Source organism: Siphateles boraxobius, unplaced genomic scaffold (assembly GCF_051911475.1).
Source record: "Siphateles boraxobius isolate OS27281-9 unplaced genomic scaffold, OSU_SipBor_1 13, whole genome shotgun sequence".
Taxonomy (NCBI): Eukaryota; Metazoa; Chordata; class Actinopteri; order Cypriniformes; family Leuciscidae; genus Siphateles; species Siphateles boraxobius.
The window spans coordinates 1126808-1152836 of NW_027508733.1; the positions used below are offsets into that span (position 1 = coordinate 1126808).

Sequence of the window (26029 nt, forward strand, 5' to 3'; positions counted from 1 at the left end):
TCCCCCCGTGTCTTCACGAAAGTCACGGAGGGGGCCCTTGTTCCCATGAGAGAACAGGGCGTTCGCATCCTCATACTAGCACACTCTCGAGATCAGCTATGCGAACACAGGGACCTAGTGCTCAGGCACCTCAGCCAGTTGGGTCTTCAGGTCAACTGGGAAAAGAGCATACTCTCCCCTGTGCAGAGGATCTCTTATCTCGGTATGGAGTTGGATTCGGTCACCCAGACAGCGCGCCTCACAGAGCAGCGTGCTCAGTCGGTGCTGAACTGCTTGAACACGTTCAAAGGCAGGACAGCGGTCCCACTGAAATTCTTTCAGAGGCTCCTGGGGCATACGGCAGCAGCAGCAGTGGTAACCCCGCTCGGCCTGCTTCATATGAGACCGATTCAGCACTGGCTTCACGGCAGAGTCCCGAGATGGGCGTGGCATCACGGCACTCACCGGGTGGCTATCACACTGGCGTGCCGCCAGACCTTTAGCCCGTGGTCAGACCCCTTGTTCCTGCGGGCAGGAGTCCCTTTGGAACAGGTGTCCAGGCATGCTGTGGTATTCACAGATGCCTCTGCCACCGGCTGGGGTGCCACGTACAACGGGCATGCAGTGTCAGGGGTGTGGACGGACCCTCAGCTGCATTGGCACATCAATTGCCTCGAGTTGCTAGCAGTACATCTCGCTCTGAGCCGCTTGAAAAGGCTGCTACAGGGCAGGGACGTGCTGGTCCGTACGGACAACACTGAGACCGTTGCGTACATCAACCGACAAGGCGGTCTACGCTCCCGTCGCATGTCGCAACTCGCCCGCCATCTCCTCCTCTGGAGTCAGAAGCATCTGAGTTCGCTTCGAGCCATGTATGTCCCCGGCTTGCTCAACCGTGTGGCCGACGAGCTATCACGAGCTGTGCTTCCGGGAGAATGACGACGCCACCCCCAGGTGGTTCAGCTGATCTGGAGAGAGTTTGGGGAGGCTCAGGTAGACCTGTTTGCCTCCTCAGAGACCTCCCACTGCCAGCTGTTTTACTCCCTGACCGAGGGAACAAACTGCACGGACGCACTGGCTCACAGCTGGCCCCGGGGCCTTCACAAATATGCGTTTCCCCCAGTGAGCCTACTTGTGCAGACACTGTGCAAAGTCAGGGAGGACGAGGAGCAGGTCCTTCTGGTGGCTCCCTATTGGCCCACCCGGACTTGGTTCCCAGAACTCATACTCCTCGTGACATTCCCTCCCTGGCCCATTCCTCTGAGGAAGGATCTTCTGACTCAGAGACGGGGCAACCTATGGCACCCGCGTCCAGACCTCTGGAAACTCCATGTCTGGTCCCTAGACGGGACGCCGAGGTTTTAGGTGACTTACCCCCTGAGGTACTTAACACCATCACTTCAGCACGGGCGCCGTCCACGAGACGTGTTTACGCCCTGAAGTGGAACCTGTTCGTCGTGTGGTTTTCTTATCGCCCAGAAGGCCCCCGAAGATGTGCGATAGGGTCTGTGCTTTCCTTCTTGCAGCAGGGGTTGGAGCGTGGACTGTAAGTACCCTCAAAGTACATGCTGCCGCTATTTCAGCGTATCACGACCACATAGATGGCAAAACAGTTGGAAAGCACGACCTGGTCGTCAGGTTTCTAAGGGGGGCGAGACGATTAAATCCTCCTCGACCCCCCTCCATACCCTCTTGGGATCTTTCCCTGGTGCTTCGAGCACTTCAGGATGTTCCCTTTGAGCCTCTGCAGTCCGTAGACTTAAAGCTTCTTTCCATGGAGACTTTGCTGCTGGTTGCACTGGCCTCTGTCAAGAGGGTAGGAGACCTGCACGCATTTTCGGCCGACGAATCATGCCTAGAGTACTAAGACCCTGGCCTGGCTATGTGCCCAAGGTTCCTACCACTCCCTTCAAAGACCAGGTAGTGAACCTGCAAGCGCTGCCTTTGGAGGAGGCAGACCCAGCCCTGGCTTTGCTCTGTCCCGTTCGCGCTCTGCGTATGTACGTGGACAGAACTCAAAGCGTCAGGACCTCAGACCAGCTCTTTGTCTGTTACGGAGGCCAGCAGAAGGGAATGGCTGTCTCCAAGCAGAGGATGGCCCACTGGATAGTGGATGCCATCGCCTTGGTTTACCAAGCACAAGGCGTGCCCTGCCGCTCAGGTTGCATCAAGGTTATTATAGTTTTGCTTTTTTAAATTAGTTTTTATTTTAATATCGTTTTCAATTTTGCTTTAAATTTCAGTTTAGTTTTAGTTAGTTTCATCAATGGTTTTGTTAGTTTTAGTTTAGTTTTTATTTTGCAAAGACATTTCTATTTAGTTTTTATTTTATTTAGTTTCAGTTTTAGTTTTAGTAATTATAGTTTAGCAGAACAAACAAAACACTTCCAGTGTAGACCAAAGCGAGACGCTTAATTTCAGCAAAGTTTAATGTTTGCCCAGATTACAGTGAACTCTTGTACATCTTGACATCTTAATAATAAAAATAAAATAATGGTTTGAGATTGAACAAAGCACCAAATAAATGGAACTTAAAAGTATACAAGAAAAAACTGTGAAAAAATCAGACAAACTAATTCATATTAAAAATGAAATCTTGTTAAACATGCCTAGTTTACTTTTTTAAATGTAGCAGACCCCCCCCCCCCCCCCCCCCAAAAAAAACAGTTCAATTCATCTGACTTCAGCCAACACAACCTGCTGTAAAGCCAGTGTGATTAAATAATGAAGTATCTATGCAGTGTGTGTGTGTGTGTGTGTGCATGTTTTTCTATCCTGGTGGGGACTTAAACCTGAATGCACACAGACTCATGGGGACTCGTGTCACTGTGAGGACCTAAATTGAGGTACACAAGCTTATAAATCATACAAAAAAGTTTTTTTGAAAATGTAAAAATGCAGAAAGTTGTGTGATGGGTAGGTCTAGGGGTTGGGTTAGTGTACTGTAAGGAGACAGAATATACAGTTTGTTTGAGGCTACAGTATAAAAACATTACGTCTATGGAGAGTCCCCACAAAGATAGTGGATCAGTGTGTATGTGTGTGTGTGTGTGTGTGTTTGTATGCGCGCACTTGTGTGTGTCGTGTCATGGTATTCGATACATTCCGGGGAAATGTCTCAACGTGGATAATAATATTAAATGCACCTTTCACCCTGTCAACCTTCATGAAAACATGACATCTGAAACATACAGTAGCCTACTTTAGCCTAGTAGTCTAAATTAAAGTTTTTTTTGTGCTTGACGGACTTGTTTTGCTGTTGCACCCGCGTCTCGCAAATGAAACGGCATTCTAAAAATGCTGCGCTCAAGTTAAAAGAAGTCCAACTTGCGTCTTATTACCTTGTGTTATTTCCCATTCCAATGCAACAGACGCATTCTTTATGAACAGCGCTTAGAACTAGCCATGTGTTCTACGTCACGGTCCTTCATTGAGCGCATCACAGAAGGACAGCGGTTAATCGCCTCAGCAACTTCTTCACGTATGAAGCCAAGCGCCATATCAGGCATTTCCTTAAACAGCCACAGGTCAGATTTTCCGCCAAAGTAAAGAGCTTATTAATTACGAAAACGATTATTTATTTTTGCTAATTATTATTTTATTTCAATTAGTTTTTCAGTAACTGTTGTTAGTTTCGTTTAGTTTTAGTCTTTCATTTATTATGAATCTTTAATTTTAATTCAGTTTACGAAAATGTTTTTTGACCAATAGTTTTAGACTTAGTTTCAGTTTTCGTTTACGAAAATAACCTTGGGTTCCATGCACACTCCACGAGAGGCGTTGCATCCTCCTGGGCGCTGGCACGTGGCTCCTCGCTAACAGATATCTGTAGAGCTGCGGGCTGGGCGACACCTAACACGTTCGCTAGATACTATAGCCTACGTGTAGAGCCGGTCTCCTCCCGTGTTCTCACCCTAGACGGGTAGAAGCACTGAGAGGCCTGGCTCTGTCGGCTTGCTGCACCCTACTGTGCACCCTTATTGCTCCAGAGTAAAACCTGTCGAGTCCTCCAAACCCCTCGGCCCGGACTTGGCGGAGCGTCCGGCGCCAAGCCCTTATCCGCTGAATCCTTGAGAACCGGATCTGGGCTTGGTTCCATATGTGTGACCCTACGGGGATCCCATATGTGTATATTTCCACGGCTGCTCCTATCGGAAGCCTGTGTCTTTCCCTTGGGCTAAGTCACTCATTATTTCATATGAAGTACAGCCTTCGGGCTAGTCCATATGCATTTCCACATAACTCTTTGAAGAAGTGGCTTCCGCAGCGTTCCCTCCTAAAGAGAAAGGGCACGCTTTTCCAGTGTTATCCAATATCTCACTGTATGGGTTATCACGGAACAACAGTGTCAGACTCACTCTGTGTAAGCCTCCTCCTATCGTCCTTCCAGGCAAGAAGGTGTAGAGGCTTGCACGGGGGCGCTGGATGGGGTGCAGCAGCTGTGTCGCTTTGGTAGGGATTCCTATTGGTCAGTCATGACCTACGTTGTAGTGACTGACCGATAGGGAACGTCTCGGTTACATATGGTAACCCTCATTCCCTGAGGGAGGGAACGGAGACGTAGGTCCCGTCGCCACATCTGCTGCCGCCCACCGGGGCGGTCAGCCTTCTCAGGCTGGGTTCCTCAGCAAAAAACTAACTGTGCAATCGCACCAGCTGCTTGTTAAATACCCGCGCTGTGAGGCTGCACAGCTGTTGCAAATGATTGCACGCCAATGTGTATTGGCTTGTTTTAGTTTCACTCGAAGTAGATTGGCCTCTCTAGCGAGATTCCTATTGGTCAGTCATGACCTACGTCTCCGTTCCCTCCCTCAGGGAACGAGGGTTACCATATGTAACCGAGACGTTTTCATCGCATTCATTATGCTGATGTCTTCAGATCTGTAAATTGCAACATTAAGCTCATTTTATTGGTGTCAGCACACTTGATCAAACGACACGATCAGATATTGTGACATCTACAAGATATAGGTAAGTTTCATAACAGCATTTAATAAATCTGGGAAAAACCATGTTCCATATAAAAAACAAGTAGTTAAAGGGTCATGAAACCCCCCTCTTTCAGCTCAAGTCTAGCTCACAATCTTTTTGAAAAATGCAACTTAAATGGGCGGTGGATGGCTGTGAGAAGAAGGGAGGGAGTGGGTGTGGCACGGCAGGGGAGAGGAGAGGGGGAACTGTCATCAGCCAGCAGTGTTGCCAGATGTACGATGATTATTGTATTTGTACAATAATTTTGACCTCTGTACAATGTACGATCAATAATGAACAATAATTTCAGAGTTTTCAGTCGTTTGTCCAAACACACATCCTACCGCTTCTCTCTCTGACCCCGAATCATTTCGCAGGCTCACCTGCCTGCACGCAAGCACGTACACACACACACACACACAGGCACGACACGGTGTTGCTCGGCCCGCACGTCTACACGACACATTCACAAGTCTCCCGCATTAAGCATACAATTGATATATTATCGAAATATCTAAAATGTTCATAACGACCGCTTATTTAACAAAAGGCAAGTAAAATGACCAGGGTTACATTTTAGACACACACATACCTCTGAAGGGATAGAAAAGTCCCCAGGACTTGGTACCGCATTACTCGCAAGACGTAACTTGCATTGGTCATCGATAAGGCCAAAGTCCACCATTCTCCAGTTCTCGAAGCTCTCTCGGGTAAAATGTTTGCGGCACACGTATTAGATGTGTCCGTGGTTGATGGCCAACCAACCGCCCGGAGCCAGAGTCTAGCCCTGGCAGCATCGCGGGGAAATATATTCAAACCCACTTTGACTTTTGCACCACGAAAATATACACTTGCGTCCCATGATGGTCTCTCTCCTTTACTACGCGATATCACAGTTTGCCATTTCTGTGGAAAGATCCACGTGGTGTCATGAATAATGAAGAGACAGTGTCTTCCGATAGGATATAAAAACTCAGTCTCATTAATAATTATGAGAGACCGATGAGTCATCAACGCACTACACTGTGCTCTGCCACTTCACAGCCTGCGATGAAGATTTTAAACCCGGAAGACGAAAATAGCGGGGAAAAACTAAAATTTAACCATTTTCACCCTACTATTAAATCTAACAGATCCTAACATTGTCTTGGTGTTCAACACAAATACCTCTGTTAAAATCTCAGAAAATTTGGTTTAGGGTTTCATGACCCTTTAAGTCAAACTCAGGGGGTAAGTCACCTAAAACCTCCGCGTCCCGTCTAGGGACCAGACATGGAGTTTCCAGAGGTCTGGACGCGGGTGCCATAGGGTGCCCGGTCTCTGAGTCAGAAGATCCTTCCTCAGAGGAATGAGCCAGGGAGGGACTGTCATGAGGAGTATGAGTTCTGGGAACCAAATCCGGGTGGGCCAGTAGGGAGGCACCAGAAGGACCTGCTCCTCGTCCTCCCTGACTTGCACAGTGTCTGCGCGAGTAGGCTCACTGGGGGAAACGCATATTTGCGAAGGCCCCGGGGCCAGCTGCGTGCCACTGCGTCCGTGCCGAGTGTTCCCTCGTTCAGGGAGTAAATCAGCTGGCAGTGGGAGGTCTCTGAGGAGGCAAACAGGTCTACCTGAGCCTCCCCGAACTCTCTCCAGATCAGCTGAATCGCCTGGGGGTGGAGTCGCCATTCTCCCGGAAGCACAGCTCGTGATAGCTCGTCGGCCACACGGTTGAGCAAGCCGGGGACATACATGGCTCGAAGCGACCTCAGATACTTCTGACTCTAGAGGAGGAGATGGCGTGTGCGAGTTGCGACATGCGACGGGAGCGTAGACCACCTTGTCGGTTGATGTACGCAACGGTCGCAGTGTTGTCCGTACGGACCAGCACGTCCCTGCCCTGTAGAAGCCTTTTCAAGCGGCTCAGAGCGAGATGCACTGCTAGCAACTCGAGGCAATTGATATGCCAAATCAGCTGGGGGTCCGTCCACACCCCTGACACTGCATGCCCGTTGTACGTGGCACCCCAGCCGGTGGCAGAGGCATCTGTGAATACCACAGCTTGCCTGGACACCCGTTCCAAAGGGGACTCCTGCCCGCAGGAACAAGGGGTCTGACCACGGGCTGAAGGTCTGGCGGCACGCCGGTGTGATTGCCACCCGGTGAGTGCCGTGATGCCACGCCCATCTCGGGACTCGGCCGTGAAGCCAGTGCTGAATCGGTCTCATATGAAGCAGGCCGAGCGGGGTTACCGCTGTTGAATGCCCCAGGAGCCTCTGAAAGAATTTCAGTGGGACCGCTGTCCTGCCTTTGAACGTGTTCAAGCAGTTCAGCACCGATTGAGCACGAAGCTCTGTGAGGCGCGCTGTCTGAGCGACCGAATCCAACTCCATACCGAGATAAGAGATCCTCTGCACAGGGGAGAGTTTGCTCTTTTCCCAGTTGACCTGAAGACCCAACTGGCTGAGGTGCCTGATCACTAGGTCCCTGTGTTCGCATGGCTGATCTCGAGAGTGTGCTAGTATGAGCCAGTCGTCGAGATAGTTGAGGATGCGAACGCCCTGTTCTCTCATGGGAAAAAGGGCTCCCTCCGTGACTTTCGTGAAGACACGGGGGGACAGGGACAGCCTGAAGGTCCCTGACAGGACTTTGTACTGATATGCTCGACCCTCGAACGCAAAGCGCAGGAACGGCCTGTGTCGAGGAAGAATCGAGACATGAAAGTACGCGTCCTTCAGGTCGATCGCTGCAAATCAATCTCGGGGACGGATGCATTCGAAAATGCGTCTCTGCATGACTATTTTGAACGGTAGCTTGAACGGTAGGCTCCGGTTCAAAACTCGCAGATCCAAGATCGGTCGTAACCCACCACCTTTCTTGGGTACAATGAAGTAGGGACTGTAATGCCCTGACCTCATATCGGCTGGAGGGACCGGCTCTATCGCATCCTTCGCCAGTAGGACTGCGATCTCCGCACGCAAGACATGGGCATCGGCTGCTCTCACTGTAGTGGAGTGGATGGCCCGAAACTTGGGGGGACGCCGGGCGAACTGAATCGCATAGCCGAGCCTGATGGTTCGAATGAGCCAGCGAGACGGACTGGGGAGCGCTAACCAGGCTCACAGAGACCGTACAAGCGGGACCAAAGGGACCGTAGGCGTACCCGGAGTGGGGCAGCGAGGTGGAACACAGGGATGCGGCTCCGGAGGCTCTCTCTGAGAGGCGGCCGATAGCGGGGTCTGAGTGTGCTGTGCAGCACTTACCTGGTTCCACGGGGCAGGAGGTGTGGGAGGCAGCTCGGTGGCGTTCTCGGACCGTACACAGCTGCCGGCTGGCGATAGAAGAGGCGGATGAGAGTGGTGAGGATTCCGTACCCCCACTGCTCTCCGGGTCCTCTTCGGACCCAGAGATGATAGAAACTGCTTTTTTATTGAAAATTTGGGTACCGCTGGTTTTAAGGCCAGCGGCGGAACACAAACAAAATGAAACAAAGGATTTTCCACCCGGCCCTCTTCTGGGGGAGGGAGCGATGCAGTCATCATCTCCAGGAGAGCAGTCCCTTCCATCTCTGGGTCGCCCGTTCTAGGGCCGCTTACCCCTGGCTTTGCCGCCCTTCTTGGGCGGGGCGCCCTGCTTGCGACTGGCTCCACGGCGCCGTTTATATGGAGGCTGCTGCTGCGGCGCGGGAGCAGGGGCAGACACAGGAGGACGCCCACGGCGACGAGCAGACCGAGGAGCCGCGGGCGGTGGGGTGGAGGCAGCAGCTGACCGCCGCGGCAGGGTGTGTCTGATGGCCTCAGTCTGCTTCTGTACAGCCGAGAACTGCTGGGCGAAGTTCTCGACCGCGTCGCCGAAGAGGCCGGTCTGGGACACGGGGGAGTAAAGGAACCTGATTTTGTCGGTCTCCTGCATGACAGCCAGACACAGCCAGAGATGGCCTTCCTGGACCACTAGTGTGGACATCGCACGACCCACTGACCGCGCAGTGACCTTCGTCGCACGAAGCGCGAGGTCCGTTGCGACACGAAGTTCCTGGAGAACTTGCAGATCGTGACCACCCTCGTGCAGGTCCTTCAGTGCCTGGCGGTGGGGTGGAGGCAGCAGCTGACCGCCGCGGCAGGGTGTGTCTGATGGCCTCAGTCTGCTTCTGTACAGCCGAGAACTGTTGGGCGAAGTTCTCGATCGCGTCGCCGAAGAGGCCGGTCTGGGACATGGGGGAGTTAAGGAGCCTGATCTTGTCGGCCTCCCGCATGACAGCCAGACACAGTCAGAGATGGCGTTCCTGGACCACTAGTGTGGACATCGCACGACCCACTGACCGCGCAGTGACCTTCGTCGCACGAAGCGCGAGGTCCGTTGCGGTACGAAGTTCCTGGAAAACTTGCGGATCGTGACCACCCTCGTGCAGGTCCTTCAGTGCCTTGACCTGATGAACCTGCAGCAATGCCATGCCGTGCATGGCAGAGGCAGCTTCCCCACAGGCCTTGTAAGCCTTGCCGGTTAGGTCCGACGAGTACTTACAGGCCCGGGAAGGAAGACACGGTTCTCCACGCCAAGTGGAGTAAGGGCACAGTTGCATAGCAACGGCCCGCTCCAACCTGCGGGATATGCGTGTATCCCTTAGCTGCCCCGCCATCAAGGGTGGTTAGGGAGGAGGAGCCACCGAGACGGTTTCTGGCAGTGAAAGGTGCCGTCCACGTCCCTGTGAGCTCCTCATGCACCTCCGGGAAGAAAGGCACTGGGGTGGGTTGCTGAGAACCAGCGCGCGCAACCCCGAGATACCAATCGTCCAACCTTGAGGGCTCGGGACACGGTGGAGGGTTCCACACGAGCCCGATCCTGTTGGCGGCCTGGGAAAGCATAGCCATCATCTGCGGGTCCGACTCGAGCACTGCTGACACACCCGAAGGAGGCAGCGGCTCTGAGCCGTCGTCCGCGGAGAGGTCTGACCCACCCTCCGATGCAGCGATCGACATCTGGTCGTCGCAGGGAGCGCCGAAAGAAACGACTGGTACACATCTCGAGGATGGTCAAGCACGCTCCGTTGGCAGCTCAACTGGTTGCGGAGCATGAGAGGGGTGAGGGTTCCTAGGGGGTTGGTTCTCCGAAGGAAGCGCGCTCACTGTAATCCTCAGGTCACCCGTGTCACCGCCCGAAGCAACCCGCGAAGGGGGGTTGGAACGATACGTAGGCACGGGGACTCCGCCCCTTTGCAGGAACAAGAGTCTCGACCGTAGCTCCGAGATGGTCATCTTCCCACAATGGGTACATGACTCATCGACGAACACTGCCTGTGCGTGTTCGAGGCCCAGACACACGAGGCAACGATCGTGACCATCCCGCAACCCCAGGTAACGACCGCATCCAGAAACACACAGATAGAATGTCATCTTGAAAAAGACGCGAACTATCTGTGTAAGCTCTTTAAGGAACTACTCTCACTGGTGCTGAAACACACAGGGGAACAGTCACAGCGATCACAGATGGGAATGTGCACCCGTCTGTGCGCTGAATCTCTCTCATTGGAGGTCTTACCAGCTGTTACAACAGCTTTTGAGCGCTCGAAGCGCACCTCACCAGCTGTTAAAACAGCTCTTTTTTTTTTTTGCTCAGTTTTAAAACAACAAAAAAAGATAAAGAGATAGAGAGAGAGACTGCTCGCGCTGTCGTGCCGTCACGCCCGCACCGGGAAGGAGAGGTTCAGAAAGGCTCGTAGAAGTTGGTTGCACTTTCAACTGAAGCAGAGGCATCGAAGTGTTTAGCAAAAAGCTAGTGTGCAATCGCACCAGCTGCTTGTTAAATACCCGCTCTGCGAGGCTGCACAGCTGTTGCAAATGATTGCACGCCAATGTGTATTGGCTTGTTTTAGTTTCACGCAAAGTAGATTGGCCTCTCTAGCGAGATTCCTATTGGTCAGTCATGACCTACATTGTAGTGACTGACCGATAGGGAACATTTGGATTCGTGCCGAATGAGAGAGGTAAATGAGCTCATAAATTTAAGCTTTGTATTCTGGTTTGCAATCTGGTCACGTAATTTTCTAAGAATTTTATCTCACCCGTTTTCTCCATAAATGTTTCTTCTTCCTTTCATTCGCTTTTAAAGAGTTAGTTCAACCAAAAATTAAAATTCTGTCATTAATTACTCGCCCTCAAGTCGTTCCAAACCCGTAAGAGTTTCGTTCATCTTTTGAACACAAATGAAGATCTTTTTGTTCAAATCTGAGAGCTTTCTGTCCCACCAGTTGTGCAACTGACACTTTGATGCTTTCATAAAGTTCAAAAAGAGATGAAACTAATCAATATGAATTGAGTGGTTTAGTCCAAATTTTCGATCGCTTTATATGATGAACAGATTAAATTTAGGCTTTTAATCACATTTAAACATTAATTAGCAACATTAAAACATAAACATTAGCTCAACCAAACCTCCTTGATGCGCATGAACAAACATCTTGATGTGTAACACGAGAATGAACCTCATTGGATCTTGCAGAAGCTCAAACGTGCTGCAAAACACGAGAATTAACCTCATTGGATCTCGCACATCAAGAAAACAAGTTGATCTTCCATTTACCACAACTGATGTGAATAAAAGACTAAATTCAATCTGTTCATTATATAAAGTGATCGTATCGTTTTATGATCTTGTTGAAGCATCAAAGTGGTAGTTGCGTAGATGTCTATGGAGGGACATAAAGCTCTCAGATTTCAGACAAAAATATCTTCATTTGTGTTCCAAAGATGAACAAAGTCTTGTTGGGTTTTGAAATGACATGAGGGTGAATAATTAATGACAGAATTTTCATTTTTGGGTGAACTATCCCTTCAATTAGGCCTTTTATACATCCTTTGCTGTGGTAAAGTAGAAAAACATTGTGGGACAGATACTTGTACATCAAAATCTATTAATGTACTGATCAAGTTTATTAATAGGAACATTGAATCCTCTTGGTGAGAGTTTCATTGTGTTGACTGTCATAATCGAATGCTACACAGTTTCTGAAAGCTGAATGGAGAATGACTGTCAGCCGCATAATTTAACTACTTAAATATTCATCTGTACCTCACATTAAACTATGAAATTGCTTTAGAACGGTTGAAATATAATGCACGAAACTTTATGGTGCTTTATAATGTTTTTGTGCCGTTTGTGGGGCTTAACAAATACACAGAATTGGATATACACAATATTGAATTTGGATCGGGCTCGTCTTACCAATACCTGATCCGGCAAAAACAGAATATTGGATTGGCACTAGCATGTTGACTTGTGCTTATTTCTTTGTTATTGTATAACTGAGCAGAGTAAGTACTTTAAGTGGTAAAGAATGTCTGCAGTGACATTTTTATGTTGGCAAAAAAGGACACTGAAGGTTTAAATCTATCTAGGCCTGTTGCGATAATTATATAACCGACTGATCGCTGTTATTTGATCTAACCGTGGTTTGTTCAGACTACCTCGATTATTGCGCTCTTTTATAGGCCTACGGCACAAGGGGGAGTCATAGCCCAAAAGAAATAGACAAACACCAATTAAGTTTCGTGCACTATATTCAAACTGCCCTCGGGGCCCAACGCAACAGAGTGCAACGATTTGCAAAATAGAAATATCTAAAAACAAATAAATTGTTATTAATCTGTTTCACAAAAGCAGCAAGAGCAACTAAAACAAAATAAAAATGATTTACAGGCAGAGTTTCTATTTATAACGTTTTTGCAGCGTTGTGCAATGTAGCTAGCCTTGAAATCTAGACGCACCCTAGTGGCAGCAAAATTTATTTTGCAGTCAGTGTAGTCTAGCAACTTTCCGTTGGCTTTCGAGCTGGAAAAAACAAACTCTATTCAGGCCAATCACATCGTGTTTAGAGTTGGTGGGCGGGCTTAACATAATGACGGCAGAGTTGTGACGGTTCCGCGTGAATTCCCTGCTACTTGAAAACAAAGAAGATGGCGGCTGCTGCTGGGGAACAGCGGTCTTTCGAATCGGCTTTGGCAACGACTCTGGAGGACTTGGAGTTAAGCTTTTCTTTGAGAAAAGAACAAAGAACGGCACTTAAGTCATTCTTAAAAAGGGAAGATGTGTTTGTAGTTTTGCCGATCGGATACGGCAAAAGTTTAATATAGCGACTAGCTCCGCTGGTGGGAAAACGCATGGGACTCACTCAGCCACAACCGTGCGTTGCTCTGGTTGGTTGTAGCACTATCCTATTGCGTGCAGAGGGAATTTGAAAGACAACCATTTATCCAGCTCCTCGGATTGAGCCCTGCCAATGGTGAGTTCCCAGACCTAACATCTTGATGAGTCTGGCTTGCCAGGCTACAATGTAGCCAATCACAGACATATGTGTTGGTGTCTTGAACGCAATGGACAATCAGATGCATTAAAAAATCCACTCACTGCTCAACTGAGTTTTTGTTCAGTGCTGAATTATGCATACTGACAAATCCTCTGATTATAACAAACAAAGTGTAGACATTATGAAAGATTCATTGTGCAGTCAGCTTTATTGATAATAACAGCTTTGTGAGATCAGGATGAACTAGGTTGTCTTATAATCAGGGTCGTCTTATATTCGGAACAATACGGTAGTTCACGCAATTCAGTCATAATTTGCTCACCCTCGTGGCTGTTGAAGCCTGAAAGTTGTCAGTAATAAATTCTGTTGAATCACAAAAAAAAAATTTCTAAAGATACTTTTTGTAATGTGTATTTGATGCTTTTCTATTTAAACACAATAATGACTTTAAATTATCTTTTGGGCGTAATTTCTCAAATTTGATTTGCGATTAATTATATTAAAAAATGTAGATGCTTGACAGCCCTACATTTGACTTTTGTTTCAGATGTAATGCTGAAGAATGAGGAGAGTGAAGAGGAGAAACATCATGTCAGAACTGGAGTAAAAACTCACTCACAGACTGAAAATATTTATTTACTGAAAAGAAAAGACAAGAAATATTTCACCTGCCGTCAGTGTGGAAAGAGTTTCACACACACAAAAACTTTATTGGTTCACATGAGGATTCACACTGGAGAGAAACCGTTCACATGTGATCAGTGTGGAAAGAGTTTTACCTGTTGTAAACCTTCTTCTTCTTAAGTGTAGAAAAACTCAGAAGCGAAGACCAGGAGACTTGGGGGTATCTTTTAAGCAGAGTTCTTTATTGCTGTTTCATCGCTGTAGTCTTCCTCGTCCAAAATCTTACCCAAGTCTGAACTCAATAGCTCAGCACAGTGTAATATCTTTAAATGGGGAGGAGTTACATAGAGATGGAGGCACTCTGAAGCAAAAGCATGTAAATGAGGTATACAGGTTTAGGAACCTGCCCTAGACTGAGAGCGTTACCAATCCTAATCCAATCAGCATAACAGTGTAATGTAAATATCCTAATCCAATCAGCCAGACTCTTCACCAATACCTACACATTATCATAGAGCTTAATGGCCAGGCAGTGCATGAAGACAAAAGGTGATAGTCTCAGTGCTCTGATCAATTTAACTTACAATAGAGAGAGCAGGGCAGACAGGAACAGGCAGGTTTGTGACATCAGATGCTAATCCAGTCTCAGTCTTAACATTATCATAGAGAGAAAAGTCCAGCTGTAGAAATAACAAAAGGTTAAAGGGTTAGTTCACCCAAAAATGAAAATTATGTCATTAATGACTCACCCTCATGTCGTTCCAAGCCCGTAAGACCTCCGTTCATCTTCAGAACACAGTTTAAGATATTTTAGATTCAGTCCGAGAGCTTTCTGTCCCTCCATTGAAAATCTATGTACGGTATACTGTCCTTGTCCAGAAAGGAAATAAAGACATCATCAAAGTAGTCCACGTGAACTCAGGGGGTTAGTTAGAATTTTTTGAAGCATCGAAAATACATTTTGTTCCAAAAATAACAAAAACGACGACTTTAATCAGCATTGTATTCTCTTCCGGTTGTGTTGTCAATCCGCGTTCATGAGTCCGCTGACGTAAGACGAGCTGACGTGTATCTGGTGCGTCCGTCTATTCGGGTTCAAATAAATATGGCTGGGCATAAAAATGCAAGTCTTCCTCTGTGTGGAAATCCTTAGACATGTTTGCAAAGATTGTTTTGTTTCCAGCGTGCGTCTCCCTCAGACTGTAAACGAAGCTCGGGCGCACCAGATAACACGTCAGCTCGTCTTACGTCAGCAGCGTCACGCGGATCCACGACAGAACCGGAAGACAATACAATGCTGAATAAAGTCCTAGTTTTTGTTATTTTGGGAACAAAATGTATTTTCGATGCTTCAAAAAATTCTGGTGAAAAAGCTTATGTGTGCTTTGAGTGTGGGAAGTCTGTTATTTCAACTGTAGATTTGAAACGGCACCAGAGGATCCACACTGGAGAGAAACCTTACAAGTGTTCACACTGCGACAAGAGATTCAGTCAGTCAGGAATCCTGAAAACACAGGAGAGGATCCACACTGGAGAGAAACCGTATCACTGCACTGCATGTTGGGAGAGTTTCACTCAATTATCTTCTCTACGCAGTCATATAAAGTACAATCACAGTAAGTAGCTTATCTTCAGATCCAGCACTTTCAAGTCACTTTGTAAAGAAATACTGAATACGTAATATGCATGCGCATGATTTCACAGTTTTCTCAGATTCACATTTTTGTAGTTTGCATTAAGTACATTAAGTTTCAGTCAAGCATTTTGCCTACACATTCATACGAAAAGAAATCACAGTTAGTAGTTCATCTTCAGATACAGCACTTTCAAGTGTGAAACTGCATCCTCATCAAACGTGACACAATAACACAGCCGAGCAATAAAATATATTCAGTTTGAGGGTACATTTACAAGACAACAATGTACTAAAATCAGAAAGAATTTTTTTTTTTGCACATTTAGTTCCCTTTCAGTCGCTCACGTCGACGTTACATCTCCCGTTACATCTCCCGGGAACGAGGGTTACATTAGTAACCGAGACGTTTTTGTTCATTCAGATGACAATGTTGTCAAAATGAACTACAACTACAAAATTACTACACGGAGACAATAACTGTATTATTTTCAAAAACGTACACTTTGAAACCCGTTTTAAAAAATGCACTCTCTCAGGCTATTCGTACATTTGGCAACACTGAACTGAACTCAGACCAGCTCCTCCAGGTAGTCTGCACTGCATCCTCAATTTTACTTAACCCTCAAACCATGTTCACATTACAGTCCTTAATACCGTGTTCGTGGACAAATGTGGGCACAGAGGTCTCAGGTGTGATCCAATTTTTTATGTATTATAAATGTTATATCACTGTCTTCAATAAAATTTTATCTATCAATGTATGGTGTTTTTTTTTTATTTTTGGGGTATTTTTAAATTTATTTACCTCTAAAAGTACCATATTTTCTATGTAAATTATGCTTATTTTTATGTTATATTTAATATTTATTTAAGTACATTAAAAATATCATTCCACTAAGTTCAGAGAGCTAAAACCTAAAGATAAAGTGACTTTGCTTCCATCTGGTGTCTTATATTGGTATTAAATTAACAAAAAAGCAGTAATATCAATAGCCACTAGATGGCTGTAGTTATCAATGGCTGCATATAGGCTTAACTCTATAAACCACTGTTATGACGAATTTAACCTCTTAAGTTTTTGACTTTATCACAAGTTAAAATTGTAATTTAAAAAAAAATATATCTGTGTTAGGTGAGACTATACAAAGATGCCAAAATATGCTTAGATAAATATGACCATGCTAGAAGGAAAAGACAAAGTAGTAGATCATTTATCATTTATTTCAAACAAAAAACATCAAATTTCAATAACTAATTGCAACCAAACGGGTAAGAATATACATAACAATAACTAAATAAATGTTAGCTAAGAATAAACAGGTAAGAACAAGCAAACAGGTAAGAACAAACAATAATAGTTATTTACATTATTTACATAATTTACATGCACTTGTGGCAGCAGGTAACTGTAACCGAATGTTCTTTGCAGATATATTCTTTGCATTTTCCACATACAATGCTGGTTTTTTTTCTGTTTGAAGTACAGACATGGCACCTTTTTCTCTTGTTTGGGGTAGTTGCTGTGGATGTGGCAGGGATGTTTTCTGAGGAGGGTTGTCTGATCCGATTCAGCATCCTCAGAGAGGCCGCTCCACGGGGAACGCCCTTCCGTCTCTCAATCTGTGGGGACACCAGAGCCTTCCCGAGCTCTTCCAGAAAGATCCGCCTTCTGAAGGTCTTTCCTGCATTCCAGGCAGGATTGATTTCTGAGCACAGGACGAAGCCGTTCAGGGCAGATACATCCAACATGTTGGAAAACACAACCATGGGCCAACGGTTGGATTTTCGCTTACAAGTGTAAGCAGCGACCATCTTGAATAATACACACAGGAAAAGAATAAAAATCAAACACTATACTGACAAAAGTACATTTACATTTATTAACTTAGCAATTCATAGATTTTTGTTACCATTTATAAACCACAAGCAATTTGTCATAGGAAAATTAATAAACAAAGCAAAAAAAAAAAAAATTAATACCTGGTCAAGGCTGTCCACTCCACCCTTGGTTTTATTGTAATCCAGGATTACATCTGGCTTCCTCTCTTCACCTGTGCTGACTGTGGCTTCCTTGTGAACTGTGCTCATCAAGAGCACATTTTTATTTTTTTTGGGACAGTAAGACACAAGTGTGTGTGTACTGGTAAATGCAAACACAGAAGAGAATTTCTCTCTGCCCCTTGTCTTCACCAGTGCAGATGGGAGCTCAGGCTTGTTTTTCCTCACTGTTCCCAGCATGCCTAGTTTCCTCTTCAGGAGCTCCTGGCCAAGGGCATATGATGTGAAGAAATTGTCACACGTGATGGTGTGCCCTTGGAGACCCGCTGACATGTCGAGGACAACGCGCTTAGCCAGGTTCTTTTCTCGCTGCCCATCAGCCGGCTTGCCAGTATAGATTTGCATATTGTATGCATAACTGGTTTTAGAATCACAGGCTGCCCAGATTTTGATTCCGTATCTAGCTGGTTTGCTTGGCATGTACTGCTTGAAGCGACAGCGTCCTCTGAAAGGTACTAGGCATTCATCTACTGTGACTTCTCGGCCTGGGTTGTACATTAGAGGCAGACGTTCGACCCATTTGTCCCAGATTTTCCGTATCGCAGCCAGTTTGTCATCTCTCCAACGGGCAGGTCTTGTGTCTCGGTTGTCAAACCGGATGACCCTTGTCATGATTTCAAAGGCTTGCAGAGACATTGTAGCACGAAAAATGGCTCTCCCTGTGTCTGCATTCCACAAGCTCAGTGTGGCCTCGTTGTGAGAACGATAAACACCGGCCAGCAATAGCAGACCAATGTAGGCCTGTAAGTCCACCCAGTCCACCTCTTTCCATGACTCCTTATACACTCTTTTCCCCTCTAAATTTGTCATGTCAATCAGTGTCTTTTGAGTTTCCTCAGGAAAAAAAAGCTCAAAAGCTGACCTTATGTTGTCCACACGCGAACAGGCTGGTTGAACAACCCAGGTTGGCCCAGGGGTCATCTTCATCACGTGCTCTGCAGGTGCTCTCCCTGGTGTTTGGGTAGGTGCATTAGCAGTCCACACGATTTCTCCATTTTTAGATTCATAAGTTACTACACCAGGATCGTCTTCCTCAGAGTCTTCCCCATCGGTGTCCTCATAATCCTGGTCAAACTCTGTCTGACTATCTGTTTCAGATCCTTGATCACCTGATGACTCCAAACCACAGTCTGGCAGGCCTCCTTCATCCCCACTGGATTCCAGTAGAATATCCAGGGTCTCTGCTGCACTATACCTCTTACTCATTGTGCTGCTTCCGAGTGAACTGATAAAATAACTGCCACTGCAGGTTTAGGTAGCAAGCTGCAGAAACGTTTTGTTTCGAAGTATCAACAAACCTTGCAGTAGCACTTTGATCTGACTCTGAAGTGTGCCTGCGTGTGTGCGTGTGAGAGAGAGTCTGATGAGCCAGGTGGATGATTGGATGATTGGATGATTGGATCACACCAAAAAACATGGTCAGACATTGGCTCATTCAATTCTTTGTTTTTGTATGTGTGAGTGAGTTTTTATTTGAAAAAAAAAAAAAGCCCAGCTCTGTCATAGGTTCATTGAATGCATTGTTTGTGTGTGTGTGTGTGAGAGAGAGAGAGAGAGAGAGAGAGAGAGAGAGAGAGAGAGAGAGAGAGAGAGAGAGAGAGAGAGAGAGAGAGAGAGAGAGAGAGAGAGAGAGAGAGAGGGTGATGAGCCAGGTGGTTGATTAGATCATTCCATTGGTTGTCATCATTGATTGGATAATTTTTGTATGTGTGAGTTTTTATTTGGAAAAAAAAAACCCCAGCTCTGTCGGCTCATTGAATGCATTGTTTGTGTGTGTGTATGAGTGTGAGTTTTTGCCATGTTGAGAATGTTGTACAGGATCAGCCCTTTATGTGTGTGTATGTTAGATATAAATTGTATTGGATCTATTGATTTTTTTTGACAAAAAAACAACAAGAATGCTCTGAATTACAGTTTTTTCCCATTCATTCCTATGGGTGCCCATTTTTGTCCACGAACACAAGATGAAGGAGTTTTTTTTTCTCACCCACTTAAAGTTGTAGAATCGAGTCATTTTTGTGTGTGTGTGTTCAGGTGGCAAACTTAGGAAAAGTCACCAAGTCTTGTACCGTTTAGATCAAGGGAAGTATTTTTAAAAAATAAATCAAAATTATTTTGCCCACATTTGTCCCCAACACGGTTTTTTAAAGTGATGTGTGCCTGCACGTGTGTGCCTGTTTGGGAAGTCGCAGTGACAGAAACAGTGACATTCCAGTTTAAGTTTCAAGGGAGTAAAGCCTGTTTATGCCATTAAGAAAATTTAATTCTGTCAAATCAATTTTGTATTAAAGAAATGTTCATTTAAAAGCAGCGCTCATTCATCAGAGTATAATGTTACCCTAGAGATGCGCGCATACACTGTCGCCGAGTCCGCTGTTGAAGGTGGCGATCATCCATTTATAATCACGCGTAACAACACAGAATAATTGTAATTTGACCATCGGGTGCGGATACTTAAATCAGAGAAAATGATTAGGGCGGGTGGATGATGTTTTTGTCTGTGGATTCGGGTGACGTTGGAGCTCATCTGCTTACAGCAGTCAGACTCTGCCTCGGGGTGAAAACGGCTAACGTGGTTTATTCTATTTATATTGGTTTATTCATATTCTATTTTTGACTTCGCATTGCGGTGATGACGTCATCACTAGCGCGTTCCTTCAGTCAGTGTTGAGTCTTAGGAGAGAGGAACAAGATGGCGGGCTAAGCACATGTGGTTATCTCGGCTCTACAGCAAATTTTGAATCTTATAATAATTTTAAACTTTTTACCATCCCAATTGTTGTGTATCGATGAGTATAGACTATGTCAGCAAAAAAGGCATCTAACCACCTAAAGATAGTTATCCCAGGAGGACAGAAAGCTGTAAAAACCTCGGGTGCTCTTGCCGAACATGAATACGTCATGGAAGTCGACCACCTTGATCACAAAGAGAAACGCAAAGAATCTTCCTCCTTACAGAGCACCCCAACTAAAGCCTCGGCCAAGAAACAGAAAGGTGAAGAGATCCCCGAAATTTCAAACTCCGCGCTTTTGGAAACCTTAGTTGCCAGATTTGACCTACAAGACGGGAAGCTGAGCAGCATTGAGCAGAAGATTACTGAGAACAGTCTAATGATCGTAAACCTGACAAAAGCTGTGGAATTCAACGCGGCGGAAATAAAGGACTGTAAAACTAGAATCAACTTGTTCGACAAGCAACTCACCTCTGTTGTCACATCACAAACAGATCTGATAGGCCGCACGTCGGAGCTCGAACGTTACAAAAGAAGATGGAACCTCAGAGTTATCGGAATGAAAGAAACAGCGGGGGAAGATATCCGAAAAGAAGTCGTCTCATTGTTAGCCGAAATTGCTCCGCACCTGCAACACAAACTTGAAGACATCGTGGATACAGTCCACCGCGTTGGTCCCAAAATGAAGGATAAATCCAGGCAAGTGATCATTCAGTTCTGCATGCGAAAATACAGAGACGAGTTCTGGCGCTCCACCAAAGTTTCGGATGTTTGTAAGTTCAGAGGAATAAAGTTCACCGAAGATTTATCCAAGGGAGATCGGGAAGCCCGCGCTGCACTATGGCCGAGAATTAGTGAAGCAAGAGCTGCTGGGAAGAAAGCATACTACCGTGGTCCCTATGGTTACATAGAAGGTAGCCGGATTGTTAAGGACGGTTGATTTCAATAACTTTCCAATTCATCCTTCCTTGCGCGTGCAAGAGGTGTTAAGTGGGATGGTTTGAATTTTATTTAGCTGTTGAGCGAGTTCTCGTTACAGTGCTCTGTTTGAGAGAGACGTTTTGTGTTCTATAGAGCACGTTACACTACTCATTTGACTGTTTGCCTTTTCTTATTTTATTTTATTTATTTATTTTTTATTTGTTAGATGTTCTCAGTGAAATCACACTTTTCCTGTATTTCTCTAAACGCAAGGGGTCTGCGTAACTCTATCAAAAGAAAAGCTTTCTTTCTTTTTTGCAAAAACAAAAACTCACACTGTATATTTTTGCAAGAAACGCACTCCAACCCTGATGACGTGAAGTTCTGGACAAGTCAATGGGGGGACAAAATCATCTTTAGCCATGCTTCTACTCATTCTGCAGGAGTGGCAATACTGTTCAACAACCTACCTGGTAAAATTATAAAGGTAAAGACAGATTCAAATGGCCACTGGGCTTCAGTTGTTTTGAACATTAATGAGGTTTTGTTTATTTTATTCAATGTATATGGCTACAATAGTGTTCCCTTAAACAACAAATTACTATCTGAAGTTTCTGACTCTTTGCTTGAATTCAAACGTGTGTATCTAACTGATAATATTATTATAGGAGGAGATTTCAACATGGTTATGGATGATGCCTTAGATCGTTTTCCGCCCAAATTTAACACTTCTCACCCAAATCCTTACCTCCTTAATTTTTGTTTGAATAATAATGTAGTGGATGCTTGGAGGGATGGGAATCCAAATCTTAAACAATTTTCCTGGTTCAAAGCTAATGGGACTTCCAAATCGAGACTTGATTATTGGTTAACCTCGTCTAACCTATCTGGCTTTATCAAAGATATCTCAATATCTGCGGCACCTTTGACAGACCACTGTTGCATCTTTATATCCTTCTACTCGGGCAAAAGAGAATCACGCAACAAGGGTTACTGGAAATTCAATACCGATTTATTGAAACACGAAGACTTTTGCTCTCAAATTAAATCTATAATTAATGATATAGTATCGTTGACGGACCTTACCTCTTTCATAAGTAAATGGGAATATTTAAAACACAAGATTCGGGAATTTTCTATACAATTCAGTAAAAATTTAAGTAAGGCCAGAACACAATTGGAGTTAGAATTGACAATAGAATTAAACAATTTATGTAATAAAAGTGAAATGGATAATGAAACCAAATCACAAATTCTTTCCTTGCAATCTAAAATTGATAATTTATATATTCAAAAAGCTAAAGGAGCATATGTAAGATCTAGGGCAAGATGGATAGAGAAAGGGGAAAAAAGTAATAATTATTTTTGTAGACTTGAAAAAAGGCGACAGGAGAAAAACGCCATAAACTCTCTTTATGTGAATGGAGTTGAAAATACCTGTCCTAAAATGATTTCCTCAGAGGTTCTCCAATTTTATAGTTCCTTATATAGATCATCATTCTCTGCATCAGACTGTAATACTCTCCTTGACAATATACATACAAACATACCGCAGTTAGACCAGGATTTTAAAGACTTATGCGAGGCTGACATTATAATAGAGGAATTAGATAAAGCAATAGATAAATTATCTGCAGGGAAATCCCCAGGCCCGGATGGCCTCTCTTCAGAATTTTATAAATTCTTTAGGGAAGATTTGAGAGAACTATTATTTCAAGCTTTTCTTGAGTGTATCCAAAATAACTCCCTATCTTCGACTATGAAACAGGGTTTAATTACTCTCATCCCCAAACCAGGTAAAGACGCACGACACATAGATAACCTTCGTCCTATCACTCTATTGAACTGCGATTATAAAATTCTAGCTCATATATTTTCCAATAGGCTCAAGAAAAACTTGAATCAAATAATTAGTGAATCACAGTCTGGTTTTATAAAAGGCAGATCAATACATAACAACATCAGATTAATATTAGACATTTTGGATTATAGCGAGTGGATTGAGGATGACGGATATATACTTTTTTTAGATTTCAGGAAAGCATTTGATACGGTTGAACATAATTTCATATTTAAATCCCTCGAAAGGTTTGGTTTTGGCAATAAATTTATTTCTTTTATAAAAATGTTATATGAAGACATCAATAGTTCTATCTCACTATCGTTTGGAACATCCCAAAGGTTTAACATTTCACGAGGAATAAGACAAGGATGTCCCATTTCCCCTTTCTTATTTATCTTAGCGGTAGAAATGCTTGCTATCTTGATAGATAAAAACAGCAACTTTGACAAATTGAATGTATTTGGAAGACAAATTGGTATTAGTCAATTAGCTGATGATACAGTGATCTTTTTAAAGGACCAATATCAAATTGATAAAGCCATCCAATTTATTGATCTGTTCTCCAAAGCATCAGGCCTACACTTAAACTTAAATAAATGTGAATTATTTGCAATTCATGGCAGCGAACTAGACTCTTTGTGTAATATACCGATAAAAACATCTGTAAAATACCTGGGGATAACTATTACTAGAGATAGCAATCAAAGTGTCCAAGAAAATTTTGTAAAAAATCTTTCAAAAGCTAAATTTATTCTCAACAACTGGATACAAAGAGATATCTCAATTTTTGGAAGAGTTTTGTTAACCAAAATGGAACTGCTCTCTAGGTTTGTTTACCCAACCTCCTCGCTAGCTATCCCACCTCACTTACTAAAAGAATGTAACATTGCAATATTTAACTTTATTTGGAAAAATAAGCATCACTATATTAACAAAAATGATTTAGTTCACAGTTACGAAGAAGGAGGATTAAATATTATTGACTTAGAAATTATGAATAGTGTTTTAAAAACTCAGTGGTTAAAATCTTTTCTTTGTAATCCAAACGGCTTATGGTTTACTGTTTCTGCCTCAATATTTGAGAAAGTAGGTGGTTTGGAATTTCTGATTAGATGTGATTTTGAGTTGCACAAATTACCTCTTAAATTGTCCGCCTTCCATCAACAAGTTCTCCTTTATTGGAAGTTAGCATTTTCCCACAATTTTAGTCCACACAAAACTTGTATCTGGAATAATCGCTTTATTTTACACCATAACAAATCTTTATTTTATGGAAACTGGATTCAATATAACATATTTTCCCTGTTGGACATGATGGACAACTATGGTAATGTTCTCAATTACAATGATTTTTGTTTGAAACATGGATTTGCATGTCACCCGAAAGAGTTTTACACAATTGTAAATGCCATACCAAAAAACATGGTGTTACTGGTAAAGGGGATTCTTTCACACTACTCTGTGACATTCTCTCTCCCATCTCCTTCTCTGGGTGAATTATCTATAAGAGATCATAAATGTAACAACAAATATATTAGAAGTGTTTTTATTGATAGACTTCATCCAAATAGAAATAAACGTTACTATATTTTTAGAGATTTTAACCCGGAGGAGGTGAAGGAATTGAGAATGAATTATCTTACCTTTCCAAGTCTCCCTAAAGTAAAAGAAATTCATTTTAAAATTATAAATGACATATACCCTTCTAAAGAATTCCTGAAATCTAAATTTGATATCGGAGAAAACTCTTGTCAATTTTGTGAAACTGATATTGAAACTACAGAACATATTTTTTATTATTGTAATTACTCAAAGTTATTTTGGTCTCAATTGTACAGTAAACTATCATGTATTATTACATGTGTAAACCCCCTTGAATACAAACATATTAAGTTTGGTGTACTTAAGAAAGATTGTTCACAGCACTTCTTGATTAACAATCTTTTTGAACTTGCTAAATACTTTATTCACAAGTGCAGATTTTTGAAAACCCCCCCAACCTTTCCTCATTTTTCTAATGAACTTAAGGCTTTTGCTTCTTCACTTTGCACTCTTTCAAATGAGAAAGCTTCTACAGTAGCCAGTTTTTTCAATAAGCTAAGTGCACTTTAGCTTTTTTGCCCCTTGCAAGGACTTACTTTTACATAAATGTTATTCTTTTTATTTTATTTTTTATTTTTGTTTTCTTGATTGTATATTTGATTTGAGTCTATGATTTGATTTGTATATGTCTGCCCTCTGAGAATTGTAATTAATACTGTTTGTTCAATACCTATTTTGTCTGTAAAATTGAATTTCATTAATAAAAAAAAAAAAAAAAAAAAAAAGTGTTGAGTCTTCTGAGGTTCACGGTATTTAGCACAGTTTTAAAATATGGGGGGGGGGTCTCAGTATATTTTCCAGTTTTTTTGTCCTTAGCCAGTCACATGCCTGCATACTATATAGAACATATTTTTAGCGGTCGTGGAGTAATTACTTATTCAGAATAAATACCTACTCGAGAGTATGTGATTTTGGACACAGCCAGAGTCAATGAGAAAAACATGTTGCATTCCTTTGCAATATCTATTACTGATCAATGAATATTAAAATTTCCACTACAGTAACTTTCCCCAACACTGGTTATGAGCAATAAGAGTTTCAAATTATGTTCAATTTTCATTATTTATGTGGCTGTGTTTGTTTGTTTATGTGGAACGAATCACGCTGAGAGCAGGTGTACGGTCACTCAAGATTTCTCTTTTCTGGGACAGACAAAACTGGGACAAACACGACCAAAGGCTGGTTTGAATACAGTTCATCAACGTTGCACAGAAGTCAGCAGCGAGAGATGTGAGACTCTGCTGCGCATTACATTTTCTCAAAGTGATCATGAACATATAGTGGACAAAACTCTTAATAAAGAATACATTCAAAAATAAAATAGAAAACACTATCTCTGTTCTTATTTCTCATTAATTCACATTAAAGCAGAGAAACTATGAACT

The 26029-nt window shown here is 43.8% G+C and overlaps 1 protein-coding gene and 1 pseudogene across 4 annotated transcripts in view; both read left to right on the top strand.

Annotated features, from left to right (window-relative positions):
• The window catches only part of LOC143735705 (uncharacterized), a 153731-nt gene extending 127761 nt beyond the window's left edge, over nucleotides 1-25970 (top strand). For all 3 annotated transcript variants that reach the window (XM_077225875.1, XM_077225877.1, XM_077225876.1), the window contains one exon: nucleotides 25796-25970. In XM_077225875.1, the coding sequence (XP_077081990.1) occupies nucleotides 25796-25878 (83 nt within the window). In that variant the 3' untranslated portion in view covers nucleotides 25879-25970. The remainder of the gene's footprint in view (nucleotides 1-25795) is intronic.
• LOC143735704 (uncharacterized) overlaps nucleotides 1-26029 on the top strand; it is a 224720-nt pseudogene that overhangs the window by 127740 nt on the left and 70951 nt on the right. The window lies entirely within an intron of this gene.